This window comes from Salvelinus alpinus, chromosome 29, assembly GCF_045679555.1.
Source record: "Salvelinus alpinus chromosome 29, SLU_Salpinus.1, whole genome shotgun sequence".
Taxonomy (NCBI): Eukaryota; Metazoa; Chordata; class Actinopteri; order Salmoniformes; family Salmonidae; genus Salvelinus; species Salvelinus alpinus.
The window spans coordinates 36,850,716-36,869,071 of record NC_092114.1 but is presented as its reverse complement, the minus strand read 5'-3'; the positions used below and the strand labels follow the sequence as shown (position 1 = coordinate 36,869,071).

The window sequence follows — 18,356 nt, the reverse complement described above, 5'->3', positions numbered from 1 at the left end:
AAACTGGTGGAGTAAAAAAAGTGGTGTCTTTTGCTAACGTGGTTAGCTAATAGATTTACATATTGTGTCTTCCCTGTAAAACATTTAAAAAATCAGAAATGATGGCTGGATTCACAAGATCTGTATCTTTCATCTGGTGTCTTGGACTTGTGATTTAATGATATTTAGATGCTTGTATTTACTTGTGACGCTATGCTAGGCTATGCTAGTCAGCTTTTTTACTGTGGGGGGTGCTCCCGGATCCGGGTTTGGTAGCAAGTAGAAGTTATTGGTATCCACGGTTCTCAACCAATTATCAAGGTTTTAACTGAATACTTCTTGTATTCCCCAAAAATGTTTTTTAAAACATAAATGCACTGTAATTTAAGCTTCAAAACTATAACGTTTTCTCTCTGCCTCATGACAAAATACATGGAATTGCAGGATATGAGCTTTAAATATCCTTCAAAGCTGAATCAACAAAAAAATCTCTCTGCCCCATGACAAAATGTGTCAAACTGCAGGAAATTAGCTTGAAAACGGCAACATTTTCTCTCAGATTCTTAGAGGCGGGATTTAAATGTCATCCCCAGGGCCCGAGACTTGGTTGGTCCGGCCCTGCACTGCCAGAGTCATAATCATACTCCTTTTATGATATTTGTATCTCACTCCAGTTGTGTTCTGATTATGAGGCGTCCCCGATGAATTTGCTATCGTAAAAGGGGTCCCCAGCCCCCCCAAAAGTTTGAGAACCCCTGATATATAGAGTATGTCATATGTTTATAGATGATTTATGTAGTGCTTATGAAGCCTTTATGTATCCAACTAGTGTAGGTATCACTACACACATCCTTAACAAAGCAAACATCATAAGCATTGTCAGTCTATTACAACAATCCCTGTGTAAAAGGACAGACCTTGTAGTAGCCAGTCTTGGCGTAGATCTGGAAGTTTCCGTCCATGGTCAGGAGGGAGCCATAGTTGGAGCCTCTCTGTGGACCATATAGAGACATAGAGAGGGAATGAGAACAGTGTCCTTTTCAACACAGTGTGCTTCCCTGTGTAAGTGTGTAGGTGTACTGTATTTCAAGCCTCTATATACTGTACGTGTGTGTTTCTCCGTGCAGTACCAGAGACAGGGTGAGTCTGCTGCAGGCCCTGCGCATCACTTTCTCCAGGTCACTCATCTGCACGTCCTCCCACTGCACCCGCCAGAGCTGAGCAGCCAACTCATTCTCCAACTTCAGTTTCCTGATGGAGAGGGTGTAGGGGGGGTGAGAGAGGAACAAACAGAAAGAGAAGGTGGAAGGTGAGAGAAAGGGAGACAAAGGGTGATGGAGAGAGGAGGCTTGAGAGAGAGAGAGAGAGAGAGAGAGAGAGAGAGAGAGAGAGAGAGAGAGAGAGAGAGAGAGAGAGAGAGAGAGAGAGAGAGAGAGAGAGAAGGAGAAATAGGTAGAAGGATAGAGTAGAGAAAGGAGGTGAGGATGGTGGAAGACAAAATTGTGTGAGGGCGACGGAGAAAGAGAAATCAATAAAGAGAAAGAGGGAGAGAGAATGAGAATCCAGAATAAAGGACAGAGATTAAGGAGAGGCATGGCTGTGTTTCAGCGTGAGTGTACACGGTGTAGGACTGAACCTCTACCCACACAGGCCATCAACACTCCAAAATCAGAACCTCTATCACCTACCACCCACTACAAACTGTATTCACACACACATTTCTCAGAAACAAATGCAAACTAACTATAGCATTGGGGATGGGATTAATTCATTGAGTTTGGATAGAGATTAATATCTGTGATTTGAGCTCTATTATAGTGGGTGACCTGATTGGAGTGTCGCCCCTCAATTTGTGAATACAACTTAATCGAGTCCTCATTCACCAACAGTGCTGTCTGTGTGAAGTTGTTCAGACATGTACATTGATATCACAGGCGGCTGGTTGCACCTTAATTGAGGAGGACGGGCTCATAGTAATGGCTGGAACGGAATCAATGGAATGGTATCAAGCACGTCACACACATGGTTTCCATGTGTTTGATACTATTCCTTTCACTCCATTCCAGCCATTATTATGAGCCGTCCTCCCCTCAGCAGCCTCCTGTGCTTGATCTAACATTCTTTGCTGTAATGGAACATTATGTAAGAAGAGGTCAAAAAGTCACTATTCATGTGTAGTAATAACACATTTATGTTGTTGTTGTTTTTTTAAATCTATGAACATACAAACACATCATAGAGTAGCTTCCATTTACTTTAAGCAATACATTTACAGATACACTTCACATAGATTTAGTAATCCATAGATTAAGTCATTCATATAGTAAGCACTTATTTTACAAAAATATGAAAATAAAAATTCATAAATGTATTCGCCTACGGCTATGTGCTATTCAAATGTACTACACATTGCTGTATTTTATAACGTGAAAAAAAAAGTGCAAAAAGGGTCTGTGTAATTTTACAGCACATTTAAAGGGATTCTTTGGGATTTTGGCAATGAGGCCCTTTATCTACTTCCCCAGAGTCAGATTAACTTGTGGATAAAATGTGTATGTCTCTGTGTCCAGTAAAAAGGAAGTTACTTTCATGAGCCAATGCTTACTAGCATTAGCACAATGACTGGAAGTCTATGGTTATCTGCTAGAGTGCTAGTAGATACCCATAGCACACTAGCAGATACCCATAGAGTTCCAGTCATTGCGCTAACGCTAGTTAGCAATTGTGCTAGCGCTAGTTAGCAATTGTGCTAGCGCTAGTTAGCAATTGTGCTAGCGCTAGTTAGCAATTGTGCTAGCGCTAGAAACATAAAAATGGTATCCACAAGTTCACCTGACTCTGGGGAAGTAGATAAGGGCCTGATTGCCAAAATTCCGAAGTATTCCTTTAATAAAATGTGAAATATCGGAAATATCAGACAAAAGTAAAGATTGAGGATAGCTTATATCAAACACAAAGTGACTTCAGCATAATTATTGGCTAGAATATGTAACTGAACTTGAACTGCTTCACTTTTCACCGATCAAAGTGAACATAAATCTCTAGAAAATGTAAAAACATAATGCTTTTTTATATTTGATACGAGACATAATATACTTCGACCTTAGGCCTGATATTCCTCCAGAGAAAACAATTATTTAGAAAGTAAGGTATACTTTCACCTGGACTTGCACTCAATGTTAAACAATTTCATCACAAGACACGACAAGCTATAAAGCAAGTGACCTTTTCAGCTGCAAGACTGATGGAGCTGGAAACAGGCCAGAGAGAAGGGTCAAAGGGCAAACACAGGGCTGGAGGTAAATATATAAAAACACTTTTCAATGGAAAACGAAAATGAATGTTTTTTATTAAACAGGTCCAGGTAGTCCCTCACTGTTTCTGTCTGTTTATTTCTGTGTGGTGCCTAATAAACATGACCCTGGTGATGAGTCATCACTGAAGAGGAGACAGAAACACTTGGCCTGGCAGTGATCTCCCTGTAATGTGTAAAGAAAGAGTAAGGAAAAAGAGGGCAGAGGAAGAAAGATAGTGAAAAGAGGAGAGTCATAGGGTGAAGAGGACAAGAGAGAGATAGACAGAGGAACAATGTGGGTAAGAAAGTTAAACAGGGAGGCAAAAACATACCATGATTGTAGAGATTAAAGGTAGAAAAACAAACAGAAGAGGAAGAGATAGGTGGGGATAAAATAGAGAAAATGAAAGATGTGCAGAGTATGGGAAGAGAGTGAACAGAATGGCGATAGCGATAGAGGATGGGTGGAGGAGGGGTCGGGAGTGGAGGGGTGGCATCAGAACCCATAACCATCGACCAGTGTCTTGCTCAGGGAAGGGGTACACTGTACGGTAAAAAAAGGGGCACCACTGACCTGTAGATGAAGACGGTGACGGTGACGATGATGATGAAGATGAAGCACACAACGATGGCCACCATCTGGTGCATAGTGACAGTCCCTGGGAGGAAAGAACAAACTATGTTATTGAATTCTATGAAGTTATACCCAGGGCCAAATTCAATAACATCTGTCATAGTATGTGTAGCATATGGCAAGGTTTTGTTCATATAGCTACTACAGTCGCATAGGGAGGAGCACAGTTGACCCAGCTTGGTCCGTGATTGGCCGGAGTAGGCCGTTATTGCAAATAAGAATTTGTTCTTAACTGACTTGCCAAGTTAAATAAAGGTTAAATAAATAAAATAAATACATTTACATTTGATTCATATAGCAGACACTCTTATCCATAGCCACTTATAGCATGTGCATTCAGCTAAGGTAGGTAAAAATAACCAAATAATATAAGTTGCTAAAACAAGTAAATAAATCCATTTAATATAGCCATCAAAATAAAATCCATTATTTAATTAGTTATGATAGGCTTCTAAACCTGAGAATGTCTTTGAAATCAAAACATAACGCAGCTGTATAAAGCCATATCTATGAGAAGTATCCGGCCATAAGCAAACAAGAAAATGCTCATCCAGAAGCGGCCCTCCTAGCGGCCAGGGACTTTAATGCAGGCAAACCTAAATCCGTTTTACCTAATTTCTACCAGCATGTCACATGTGCAGCCAGAGTAAAAAAAAACTCTAGACCACCTTTATTCCACACACAGAGACGCATACAAAGCTCTCCCTCGCCCTCCATTTGGCAAATCTGACCATAATTCTATCATCCTGATTCCTGCTTACAAGCAAAAACTAAAGCAGGAAGTACCAGTGACTCCCTCAATACGGAAGTGGTCGGATGACGCGGATGCTATGCTACAGGACTTCACTGACATTGTCAACCGCACCCTGACTGAGTCTGTAATACGTACATGTTTTTGGCTTGGCACCTAAATCCCTCACAAACTTTCACAGATGCGCAATTGAGAGCATCCTGTCGGGCTGTATCACCGCCTGGTACGGCAACTGCACCACCCACAACCGCAGGCATCTCCAGAGGGTGGTGCGGTCTGCCCAACGCATCACCGGGGGCAAACTACCTGCCCTACAGCACCAGTACACCTACAGCACCAGATGTCACAGGAAGGGTAAACAGACAATCAAGGACATCAACCACCCGAGCCATGGCCTGTTCACCCCGCTATCATCCAGAAGGCGAGGTCAGTACAGGTGCATCAAAGATGAGACCGAGAGACTGAAAAACAGCTTCTATCTTAAGGCCATCAGATTGTTAAATAGCCATCACTAGCCGGCTTCCACCCAGTTACGCAACCCTGCACCTTTGAGGCTGCTGCCCTATATACATGGAATCACTGGCCCCTTTAATAATGGAACACTGGTCACATTAATAATGTTTAAATACTGCTTTACTCAACTCATATGTGTTTACTGTATTCTATTCTACTGTATTTTAGTCAATACCACTCCGACATTGCTTGATCTAATATTTATATATTTCTTAAATCCACTCTTTTACTTTTAGATTGCGTGTATTGTGAATCGTTTTTAAATACTACTGCACTGTTGGAACTAGGAAAACAAGCATTTCACTACATCTGCGAAATATGTTTATGTGACCAATACAATTTGATTTGATGTTTCAAGCAGACCACCATAGTCCCTGTGCCCAAGGAAGCGAAGGTAACATGCCTAAATGATTACCGCACTGTAGCACTCATGTTGGTAGCCATGAAGTGCTTTGAAAGGCTGGTCATGGCTCACATCAACACCATCATTCCGGAAACCCTAGTCCCACCCCAATTCGCATAACGCCCCAACAGATCCACAGATGACTCAATCTCAATCGCGCTCCACACTGACCTTTCCCACCTGGACAAAAGGAACACCTATGTGAGAATGCTGTTCATTGACTACAGCTGAGGGTTCAACACAATAGTGCCCACAAAGCTCATCACTAAGCTCAGGACCCTGTGACTAAACACCTCTCTCTGCAACTGGATCCTGGACTTCCTGATGGGCCGCCCCCAGGTGGTAAGGGTAGGCAACAACATATCTGCCATGCTAAACCTCAACACTGGGGCCCCTCAGGGGTGCGTGCTTAGTCCCGTACTCCCTGTTCAACCACGACTGCATGGCCAAACACCATCATTAAGTTTGCTGACGACACAACAGTGGTAGGCCTGATCACTGACAAGACAGCCTATAGGGAGGAGGTCAGAGACCTGTGGTGCCAGGACAACAACCTCTTCCTCAATGTGAGCAAGACAAAAAAGGAGCTGATCGTGGACTATAGGAGAAGGCGGGCAAAACAGGCCCCCATTAACATCGACTGGGCTGTAGTGCAACGGTTCGAGAGTTTCAAGTTCCTTGGTGTCCACATCACCAACAAACTATCATGGTCCAAACACACCAAGAGAGTCGTGAAGAGGACACGACAAAACCTTTTCCCCCTCAGGAGACTGAAAAGATTCGGCATGGGTCCCCAGATCCTCAAAGAGTTATACAGCTGCACCATCGAGAGCATCCTGATCGGTTGCATCACCGCCTGGTATGGCAACTGCTCTGCATCTGACCGTGAGGCGCTACAGAGGGGAGTGCGTACGTCTCAGTACATCACCGGGGACAAGCTTCCTGACATCCAGGACCTATATACTAGGCGGTGTCAGAGGAAGGCTCAAAAAATTGTCAAAGACTCCAGTCACCCAAGTCATAGACTGTTCTCTCTGCTACCGCACGGCAAGCAGTACCGGAGCGCCAAAAGTCTCCTTAACAGCTTCTACCCCCAAGCCATAAGACTGCTGAACAATTCATCAAATGGCCACCCAGACTATTTACATTGACCCAACCCCCGTTTATTTTTACACTGCTGCTACTCGTTGTTTCTTATCTATTTACAGTCACTTTACCCGTACCTACATGTACAAATTACCTCGACTAACCTGTACCCCCGCACATTGACTCAGTATCGGTACCCCCTGTATATAGTCTCGTTATTGTTATTTTATTGTGTTACTTATATTTTTACATTTCTTTTTTTACTTTACTTCATAAAGTTATTTAGAACTTCACTAAATAAAGATATTTATTACATATTTTCTTAACTCTATTTCTTGAACTGCATTAAGGGCTTGTAAGTAAGCATTTCACTGTAAGGTCTATACTTGTTGTATTCGGCACACGTGACAAATGCAAATGTATTTGATTTGATGCAACTCTATATTCATGAATTGGAAAAAGTTGCAAAAAAAAGGCATGAGCTCTGATCCTTTCCCTTCCAGCAGGGAGAGAGAGACAACTGCATTGCTGCTATGCTTTGTAGCAATAAAGTTAGGGGATATCTAATCAATGAAAGATGGAATTAAATTACAGAAATGAGAAAGAATAGTTACAATGACCAAAAGCCAACAGGTAGGCTGCTATTTACGCTATAATCAGAGTGGAGTTGTTAGGTTATCCACGATAATCGAGAATTTGACTAAGCATGCTTTCCACCTGTCTACCCCAACCAACAGCTCCGCACCCCCCCGCAGCAATTGGCCCAAGCCCCCCCCCGCTTCTCCTTCACCCAAATCCAGACAGCTGATGTTCTGAAAGAGCTCCAAAATCTGGATCCCTACAAATCAGCTGGGATAGACAATCTGGACCCTCTCTTCCTAAAATGATCTGTCGCCATCATCTGCCGCCAAACCCTATTACTAGTCTGTTCAACCTCTCTTTCGTATCGTCTGCGATTCCTAAAGATTGGAAAGCGGCCGCAGTCATTCCCCTCTTCAAAGGGGGAGATCCTTTAGACCCAAACTGTTATAGACCTATATCCATTCTGCCCTGCCTTTCTAAAGTCTTCGAAAGCCAGATCACCGACCATTATCGAATCCCACCGTACCTTCTCCTCTATGCAATCTGGTTTCTGAGCTGGTCACGGCTGCACCTCAGCCACGCGCAAGGTCCTGAATGATATGATAACCGCCATCGATAAAAGACAGTACTGTGCAGCTGTCTTTATCGACCTGGCCAAGGCTTTTGACTCTGTCTATCACCGTATTCTTATCGGCAGAATCAACAGCCTTGGTTTCTCTAATGACTGCCTCGCCTGGTTCACTAACTACTTCTCAGATAGAGTTCAGTGTGTCAAATCGGAGGGCCTGTTGTCCGGACCTCGAGCAGTCTCTATGGGGGTGCCACAGGGCTCAATTCTCGGGCCCACTCTTTTCTCTGTATATATCAATGATGTCGCTCTTGCTGCGTGTGATTCTTTGATCCACCTCTACGCAGACGACACCATTCTATTTACAGTTGAAGTCGAAAGTTTACATACACCTTAGCCAAATACATTTAAACTCAGTTTTTCACAATTCCTGACATATAATCCTGGTAAAAAATTGCCTGTCTTAGGTCAGTTAGGATCACCACTTCATTTTAAGAATGTGAAATGTCAGACTAATAGTCGAGAGAATGATTTATTTCAACTTTTATTTCTTTCATCACATTCCCAGTGGGTCAGAAGTTTACATACACTCAATTAGTGTTTGGTAGCATTGCCTTTCAATTGTTTAACTTGGGTCAAACGTTTCGAGTAGCCTTCCACAAGCTTCCCACAATAAGTTGGGTGAATTTTGGCCCATTCCTCCTGACAGAGCTGGTGTAACTGAGTCAGGTTTGTAGGCCTCCTTGCTCCCACACACGTTTTCAGTTCTGCCCACGAATTTTCTATTGGATTGAGGTCAGGGCTTTGTGATGGCCACTCCAATATCTTGACTTTGTTGTCCTTAAGCCATTTTGCCACAACTTTGGAAGTATGCTTGGGGTCATTGTCCATTTGGAAGACCCATTTGCGACCAAGCTTTAAGTCCCTGACTGATGTCTTGAGATGTTGCTTCAATATATCCACATAATTTTCACGCCTCATGATGACATATATTTTGTGAAGTGCACCAGTCCCTCCTGCAGCAAAGCACCCCCACAACATGATGTTGCCACCCCCGTGCTTCACGGTTGGGATGGTGTTCTTCGGCTTGCAAGCCTCCCCCTTCTTCCTCCAAACATAATGGTCATTATGGCCAAACAGTTCTATTTTTGTTTCATCAGACCAGAGGATATTTCTCCAAAAAGTACGATCTTTGTCCCCATGTGCAATTGCAAACAGTAGTCTGGCTTCTTCCTTGCCGAGCGGCCTTTCAGGATTTGTCGATATAGGACTCGTTTTACTGTGGATATAGATACTTTTGTACCTGTTTCCTCCAGCATTTTCACAAGGTCCTTTGCTGTTGTTCTGGGATTGATTTTCACTTTTCACACCAAAGTACGTTCATCTCCAGGAGACAGATCACGTCTCCTTCCTGAGCGGTATGACGGCTGCGTGGTCCCATGGTGTTCATACTTGCGTACTATTGTTTGTACAGATGAACGCGGTACCTTCAGGCGTTTGGAAATTGCTCCTAAGGATGAACCTGACTTGTGGAGGTCTACAATTTTTTTCTGAGGTCTTGGCTGATTTCTTTTGATTTTCCCATGATGTCAAGCAAAGAGGTACTGAGTTTGAAGGTAGGCCTTGAAATACATCCACGGGTACACCTCCAATTGACTCAAATTATGTCAATTAGCCTATCAGAAGCTTCTAAAGCCATGGCATCATTTTCTGGAATTTTCCAAGCTGTTTAAAGGCACAGTCAACTTACTGTATGTAAACTTCTGACCCACTGGAAATGTGATACAGTGAATTATAAGTGAAATAATCTGTCTTTAAACAATTTTTGGAAAATTACTAGTAGATGTCCTAACCCGACTTGTCAAAACCATAGTTTGTTAACAAGGAATTGTCGAGTGGTTTAAAAATGAGTTTTAATGACTCCAACCTAAGTGTATGTAAACTTCCGACTTCAACTGTACATCTGGCCCTTCTTTGGACACTGTGTTAACAAACCTCCAAACAAGCTTTAACGCCATACAACACTCCTTCTGTGGCCTCCAACTGCTCTTAAATGCTAGTAAAACTAAATGTATGCTCTTCAACCGATTGCTGCCCGCACCCGCCCGCCCGACTAGCATCGCTACTCTGGACGGTTCTGACTTAGAATATGTGGACAACTATAAATACCTAGGTGTCTGGCTAGACTGTAAACTCTCCTTCCAGACTCACATTAAGCATCTCCAATCCAAAGTTAAATCTAGAATCTGCTCCGTGTTTCGCAACAAAGCCTCCTTCACTTATGCTGCCAAACATACCCTCGTAAAACCGACTATCCTACCGATCCTTGACTTCGGCGATGTCATTTACAAAATAGCCTCCAACACTACTCAACAAATTGGATGCAGTCTATCACAGTGCCATCCGTTTTGTCACCAAAGCCCCATATACTACCCACCACTGCGACCTGTATGCTCTCGTTGGCTGGACCTCACTACATATTCGTCACCAAACCCACTGGCTCCAGGTCATCTATAAGTCTTTGCTTGGTAAAGCTCCGCCTTATCTCAGCTCACTGGTCACCATAGCAACACCCACCAGTAGCACACGCTCCAGCAGGTATATTTCACTGGTCATCCCCAAAGCCAACACCACCTTTGGCCGCCTTTCCTTCCAACTTTAAGCGTCAGCTGTCAGAGCAACTTACCGATCGCTGCAGCTGTACACAGCCCATCTGTAAATAGCCCATCCAACCAACTACCTACCTCATTCCCATATTTGTTTTTGTTTTTCTGCTCTTTTGCACACCAGTATTTCTACTTGCACATCCTCATCTGCACATCTATCACTCCAGTGTAAATTGCTAAATTGTAAATACATCGCCACTATTGGCCTATTTATTGCCTTACCTCCTTACTTCATTTGCACACACTGTATACAGATTGTTCTATTGTGTTATTGACTGTACATTTGTTTATCTCATGTGTAACTCTGTGTTTTTTTTTTGTCGCACTGCTTTGCTTTATCTTGGCCAGTTCACAGGTCCTAATCCAGGCACTTGTCATCTCCCGTCTGGATTACTGCAACTCGCTGTTGGCTGGGCTCCCTGCCTGTGCGATTAAACCCCTACAACTCATCCAGAACGCCGCAGCCCGTCTGGTGTTCAACCTTCCCAATTTCTCTCACGTCACCCCGCTCCTCCGCTCTCTCCACTGGCTTCCAGTTGAAGCTCGCATCCGCTACAAGACCATGGTGCTTGCCTACGGAGCTGTGAGGGGAACGGCACCTCCGTACCTTCAGGCTCTGATCAGGCCCTACACCCAAACAAGGGCACTGCGTTCATCCACCTCTGGCCTGCTCGCCTCCCTACCTCTGAGGAAGTACAGCTCCCGCTCAGCCCAGTCAAAACTGTTCGCTGCTCTGGCACCCCAATGGTGGAACAAACTCCCCCACGACGCCAGGTCAGCGGAATCAATCACCACCTTCCGGAGACACCTGAAACCCCACCTCTTTAAGGAATACCTAGGATAGGATAAAGTAATCCTTCTAAACCCCCCCCCCCCCCTTAGAGTTAGATGCACTATTGTAAAGTGGTTGTTCCACTGGACATCATAAGGTGAATGCACCAACTTGTAAGTCGCTCTGGATAAGAGCGTCTGCTAAATGACTTAAATGTAAATGTAAATGAGAACTTGTTCTCAACTGGCCTACCTGGTTAAATAAAGGTGAAATAAAAAATAGAAAAATGTGTAGGCTAACTGTAGGACGGTGAAAAGCTCAGTAATGTTATGGCTAGACTCAATTAGCCTAGCTAGCTAGCTGCTTTCGGTTTGATGCAGTCGAAAACATAATGCTAACTTTCACTGGTATGCGGATGACACACAGCTGTACATTTCAATGAAACATGGTGAAGCCCCAAAATTGCCCTCGCTAGAAGCCTGTGTTTCAGACATAAGGAAGTGGATGGCTGCAAACTTTCTACTTTTAAACTCGGACAAAACAGAGATGCTTGTTCTAGGTCCCAAGAAACAAAGACATTTTCTGTTGAATCTGACAATTAATCTTGATAGTTGTACAGTCGTCTCAAATAAAACTGTGAAGGACCTCGGCGTTACTCTGGACCCTGATCTCTCTTTTGATGAACATATCAAGACTGTTTCAAGGACAGCTTTTTTTTTCCATCTACGTAACATTGCAAAAATCAGAAACTTTCTGTCCAAAAATCCATGCTTTTGTTACTTCTAGGTTAGACTACTGCAATGCTCTACTTTCCGGCTACCCGGATAAAGCACTAAATAAACTTCAGTTAGTGCTAAATACGGCTGCTAGAATCCTGACTAGAACCAAAAAAAAATATCATATTACTCCAGTGCTAGCCTCCCTACACTGGCTTCCTGTTAAGGCAAGGGCTGATTTCAAGGTTTTACTGTTAACCTACAAAGCGTTACATGGGCTTGCTCCTACCTATCTTTCCGATTTGGTCCTGCCGTACATACCTACACGTACGCTACGGTCACAAGACGCAGGCCTCCTAATTGTCCCTAGAATTTCTAAGCAAACAGCTGGAGGCAGGGCTTTAGATCTCCATTTTTATGGAATGGTCTGCCTACCCATGTGAGAGACGCAGACTCGGTCTCAACCTTTAAGTTTTTACTGAAGACTCATCTCTTCAGTGGGTCATATGATTGAGTGTAGTCTGGCCCAGGAGTGTGAAGGTGAACGAAAAGGCTCTGGAGCAACGAACGGCCCTTGCTGTCTCTGCCTGGCCGGTTCCCCTCTCTCCACTGGGATTCTCTGCCTCTAACCCTATTACAGGGGCTGAGTCACTGGCTTACTGGTGCTCTTCCATGTCATCCCTAGGAGGGGTGCGTCACTTGAGTGGGTTGAGTCACTGACGTGGTCTTCCTGTCTGGGTTGGCGCCCCCCCTTGGGTTGTGCCCTGGCGGAGATCTTTGTTGGGCTATACTCAGCCTTGTCTCAGGATGATAAGTTGGTGGTTGAAGTTTTCCCTCTAGTGGTGTGGGGGCTGTGCTTTGGCAAAGTGGGTGGGGTTATACCCTCCTGTTTGGCCCTGTCCGGGGGTATCATCGGATGGGGCCACAGTCTCCTGACCCCTCCTGTCTCAGCCTCCAGTATTTATGCTGCAGTAGTTTATGTGTCGGGGGGTTAGGGTCAGTCTGATATATCTATAGTATTTCTCCTGTCTTATCCGGTGTCCTGTGTGAAATTAAGTATGCTCTCTCTAATTCTCTCTTTCTTTCTTTCTCTCTCTCGGAGGACCTGAACCCTAGGACCATGCCTCAGGACTACCTGGCATGATGACTCCTTGCTGTCCCCAGTCCACCTGGCCGTGCTGCTGCTCCAGTTTCAACTGTTCTGCCTGCGGCTATGGAACCCTGACCTGTTCACCGGACGTGCTACCTGTCCCAGACCTGCTGTTTTCAACTCTCTAGAGACAGCAGGAGAGGTAGAGATACTCTCAATGATCGGCTATGCCAACTGACATTTACTCCTGAGGTGCTGACTTGTTGCACCCTCGACAACTACTGTGATTATTATTATTTGATGAACATTTATGAACATTTGAACATCTTGGCCATGTTCTGTTATAATCTCCACCCGGCACAGCCATAAGAGGACTGGCCACCCCTCATAGCCTGGTTCCTCTCTAGGTTTCTTCCTAGGTTTTGGACTTTCTAGAGAGTTTTTCCTAGCCACCGTGCTTCTATACCTGCATTGCTTGCTGTTTGGGGTTTTAGGCTGGGTTTCTGTACAGCACTTTGATATATCAGCTGATGTAAGAAGGGCTATATAAATACATTTGACTTGATTTTGATTGAAGACAGCTACTATGTACCCAGATGGGATGATAAATAACTAGCAAGAAGTTAGTCTAGCATGAGATAAGTGGTTGTGGTCTCTCCCTCTGTGCCTCATGGTGCTCTGAGCTTCCCGTGTGTTACTCACACACACATACACACACCAAACGGCCTCCACTCCTCCTAATAGCCTACAGCTGCTCGCTCTTTGCCTCTCTCTCTCTCCCCCTTTTCTCCATGGCTCCGGTTGAATAAAGTAGAAAAACATTTGGCAATTGGCAAAACAGTTTCTGCTGCTTCCTTCACTCGTATTCGACAGTTTGTCCTTTTGGTCCTTTCGGAACAGGTTTAAAAAATCTATGCATAACGGGTCCGGGCTTTACCGTGTCCATTTCGTAACAGCACTCTGAATGAGTCAGAATGCTTCAGTTCGGCTGGTGGCTAGCCAAAGTCGGCTAGTCGAACCGAATGAGAAACAAAATAGTACTGTTTGACCATTTTAAGATGCCATAGCCAGCATACACTTCCTCAAAATAGTCAGAATTAGTCTAAGATAACTGAAGAAATCTGTCATTAATTTTGACGTAAAAATCCTTACCGAAGTCCAAAATGAACAAAAACGTCACAAAATGTCATCATAATATTTGCACAAACTCTTCCAAACTGCAAAAAGCATGCTGAGTGTTGAGTACCAGGTCATTAGCAAGGGCCATTAGCAAGTTTGGTAGGCTACCCATCAGCGCCATTAATTTGAAAAGTTTTGGATTGAGATTACCGTGATCAACGGTCACAGGATATTTGTCTCCTATCATCATGACTGCCGGTGTGGTGTAAATATGGCCACCGCAACAGCCCTAATTGTGAGCAGCACAACATTTGAATGTTTCTCTCAGTGTTTATAAAATCTCCAGGGGGTTTTGTTTATTTGTATGCAAATATACATATTTGTTCCTCAGTGCATACGTGCTAAGCAAGCGGGCTTGTCATTCTTGAAGCCACAGTCGGGGATGTCTTGGGGCGGGGCGCCCCCCGGCCACTGGACCTTCATGCCCGGCACTGGAACCAACTCCTTCAGGGTGCTGTTGTAGACGGATACGATCTGGAGATACACAGGATAGATGGTTAGCCTAACTTTGGGTGTTGAACGAAAGTGCATGTCATTGCAGGTTTTATAGCTGCTGCACTGGAAGAGGACAAAGAACACAGCTACAGAGTGTGAATCTGTATTTATGTGCCAGTGTGTGTTTGTGCCTAACCACCATTTTGCTAGAGGAGCAGTCAGTGCCTACCTGAAAGACCCCAGAGTCAAGATCGGTCATGTCCCACAAGGCAAAGTCAATCTCCCGATCGCCTTCTCCATCAATTTGAACCAAGCCAGTAACACCTGCCACAGAAGAGGGGGGTGGAGAGAGAGAGAGAGAGAGAGAGAGAGAGAGAGAGAGAGAGAGAGAGAGAGAGAGAGAGAGAGAGAGAGAGAGAGAGAGAGAGAGAGAGATAAAGAAAGAAAGAAAGAAAGAAAGAAAGAAAGAAAGAAAGAAAGAAAGAAAGAAAGAAAGAAAGAAAGAAAGAAAGAACAAAGAGATTAACACAAAGGATTCAGGTGCACAATCTGGGCGCAAGCTGTGCTATTTCCTCATTGCTTTCAAGATTGAGAGATGGGCCCTTTGTTCAATCCCGTTGATTGATTTTGTTGCCCTTTACAAAATAAATGAACAAACTAGCCAGCTGGGACCATATTGTGTAGCACCACCTGTTGCCAGTCCCTGTGTGTTGCTATATCCTGTCCCCCGCAGTAAAACAAACCAACAGGATGCAGAAAGTTAGCCTTGCCAAGTCACAAGTACAGATGTAGGATCTTCATTTGAGCCAGTTTGCTACAGTAGGAAAATGATCCTGCAGAAACAGGAAATGTGAATTATTATTAATTAATTATTAATTGACATTTTTGTAGGGGTTGATACATTTTTCGTAAAGGAATATCAAACTTCAGAAGCCTTTTCTAAACCTGAAATACACAACAAGTTTCAGATTTAAAATTTAAGATCTTACACCTCAAGTCAAAATTTGAGGTAAATTAGCAACTTAACTTCTGTACACCGTCTTTAATGTTGTGGAGGGGGTAATGGGAAATAGGAGCATAATGTGATGTAAAGCAACTCTCTTGAATCAAGTCTTTGGTTAAGTAATCCATACGGCACATTTATCAAGCTCGCTTAAAAAAAAACTTAAACTACAGCGTGCACACTGGAGACGGACATGGTTTTGAATATCAATAGGGTTTGGGGGAAACCAGGGAAAATATATGAGTTGATTCAAACTGATGCCATCTCTTAGTTTGGCTCTTGACCCTGCAGTTGTGAGACCTAAAAAGTTAGCTTGATACAAAAAAACTAAAACAAAAACCTGTACTAGAAGATGTTATAGCACTGTGTTGCACATGCACTGCAGCAATAGTTCTGCCAATAAAATGGCGGGAGCTGACTTTTAGTTTTGAAGTTTTTAGAACTTCACAGGCACCTAGGCATTTCCCATACTTCACCTCTTAGGCTTATTTGATCAATGACAGAGACACACAGTGTCTGGGAACTGAACCTGCAACCTCACAGTCAAAAGCCTAGCCTCCTAACCCAAACCTCCCACTTCTTCACTTCTTTCAGACCACTGTGCTGGAAGAGTGTAGTAATAAAGTTTGGGAAAAATCGCTCTCTCTTTCGGCACTCTCAAATTCCTCTATCTTCTTGAGTCAGAGTTGAACAGATTTTGATTGAGCTCATAGAAATAAGATCACTGTAAGCGGTGCGTAACTGGCTGCAGGGAAGCAGAAATGGGTAACAACTGGAGCACTTTAATAATGCAAAAACAAGCGGTGCCCAGAACAACAAAATACGGGTAAAATAACCCGTTGCAAAACCAGTCAGAAGTGCACATGCACTTACAACAAACAATCTCACACACAGACATGGGTGGAACAGAGGGTTAAATACACAACAAGTAATGAGGCAATGTAAACCAGGTGTGTGGGAAAACAAGACAAAATAAAACAAATGGAAATTGAAAGGTGGATCTGATGCCAAGGCGCCAGAACTAGCTGGTACCCCAGTACGCACTGGAAGGGGGAGAGGTTAGTGGAGGAGTGGCGGAGCGAGTTCTGTGCCATCTCTGCCCAGGGCACGAACGCCGCCCACTCCCCGGGCCGGTCCTGGCAATAAGACCTCAGAAACCTACCCACATCCTGGTTAACTCTCTCCACTTGCCCGTTACTCTCGGGGTGAAAACCCGAGGTAAGGCTGATCGAGACCACCAGACCTTCCATGAACGCCCTCCAGACCTTCGAAGTGAACTGGGTCAGACACTATATCCTCAGGCACCCCGTAGTGCCGGAAGACGTGTGTAAACAAGGCCTCCGCAGTCTGTAGGCCCGGAGGGAGACCGGGCAGAGGGAGGAGACGACAGGACTTGGAAAAACGGTCCACAATGACAATGGTGTTACCCTGTGAGGGAGGAAGATCGGTAAGGAAATCAACTGACAGGTGCGACCAAGGCCATTGTGGAACGGGTAAGGGGTGTAGCTTACCTCTGGGCAGGTGCCTAGGAGCCTTACACACCGAGCAGGAGGAAAAATAAACCCTCACCTCCTTAGCCAAAGTGGGCCACCAGTACTTCCCACTCATTCCTCTGGATGACCGGAGGAGGGTGACGTGTGGGCCCAATAGATCAGCCGGTCACGGACAGCAGACGGTACGTACAAACGCCCAGCGGGACACTGGAGGGGAGCGGGCTCTGCACGTAACGCCTGCTCAATGTCCGCGTCCATCTCCCACACTACCGGCGCCACCAGGCAGGAGGCCGGGAGTATGGGGGTGGGATCCATGGGCCGCTCCCCTGTGTCATACAGCCGGGACAGTGCGTCTGCCTTCACGTTCTAGGAGCCTGGTTTGTAAGAAAGGGTGAAAACAAAACGGGTGAAAAACATGGCCCACCTTGCCTGGCGAGGATTCAGTCTCCTCGCTGCCCGGATGTACTCCAGATTGTGGTGGTCAGTCCAGATGAGAAAGAGGAAAAAGTTCCGGCGCCGAAAAGAGATGGCCGCCTCGCTTCGCGTTCCTTGGAAAATATGCAGTATTTTGTTTTTTTATGTGTTATTTCTTACATCGGTACCCCAGGTAATCTTAGGTTTCATTACATACAGTTGGGAGGAACTACTGAATATACGATTAACGTCAACTCATCATCGTTCCTACCAGGAATATGACTTTCCCGAAACGGATCCAGTGTTTTGCCTTCCACCCAATACAATGGATCTGATCCCAGCCGGCGACCCTGTGCGACGCCGAAAAAGGGGCAAACGAGGCGGTCTCGTGGTCAGGCTTCGGAGACGGGCACATCGCGCTCCACTCCCTAGCATACTACTCGCCAATGTCCAGTCTCTTGACAATAAGGTTGATGAAATCCGAGCACGGGTAGCATTCCAGAGAGACATCAGGGATTGCAACGTGCTCTGCTTCACGGAAACATGGCTAACTCAAGGGACGCTAACGGAGTCGGTGCAGCCAGCTGGTTTCTTCATGCATCGCGCCGACAGAAACAAACATCTTTCCGGTAAGAAGAGGGGCGGGGGGGTATGCCTTATGATTAACGAGAAGTGGTGTGATCATCATAACAACACACAGGAACTCAAGTCATTCTGTTCACCTGATCTAGAACTCCTCACAATCAAATGTCGACCGCATTATCTACCAAGGGAATT

The 18,356-nt window shown here is 44.7% G+C and overlaps 1 protein-coding gene across 2 annotated transcripts in view; it reads right to left on the bottom strand.

Annotated features, from left to right (window-relative positions):
- LOC139558629 (atrial natriuretic peptide receptor 1-like) overlaps positions 1-18,356 on the bottom strand; it is a 123,560-nt gene that overhangs the window by 13,504 nt on the left and 91,700 nt on the right. For both annotated transcript variants that reach the window (XM_071373879.1, XM_071373878.1), the window contains exons 6-10: positions 14,899-14,993; positions 14,573-14,708; positions 3,849-3,933; positions 1,110-1,230; positions 897-971 (exon numbers count right to left, since the gene is read on the bottom strand). In XM_071373879.1, coding sequence (XP_071229980.1) covers positions 897-971; positions 1,110-1,230; positions 3,849-3,933; positions 14,573-14,708; positions 14,899-14,993 — 512 coding nt within the window. The remainder of the gene's footprint in view (positions 1-896; positions 972-1,109; positions 1,231-3,848; positions 3,934-14,572; positions 14,709-14,898; positions 14,994-18,356) is intronic.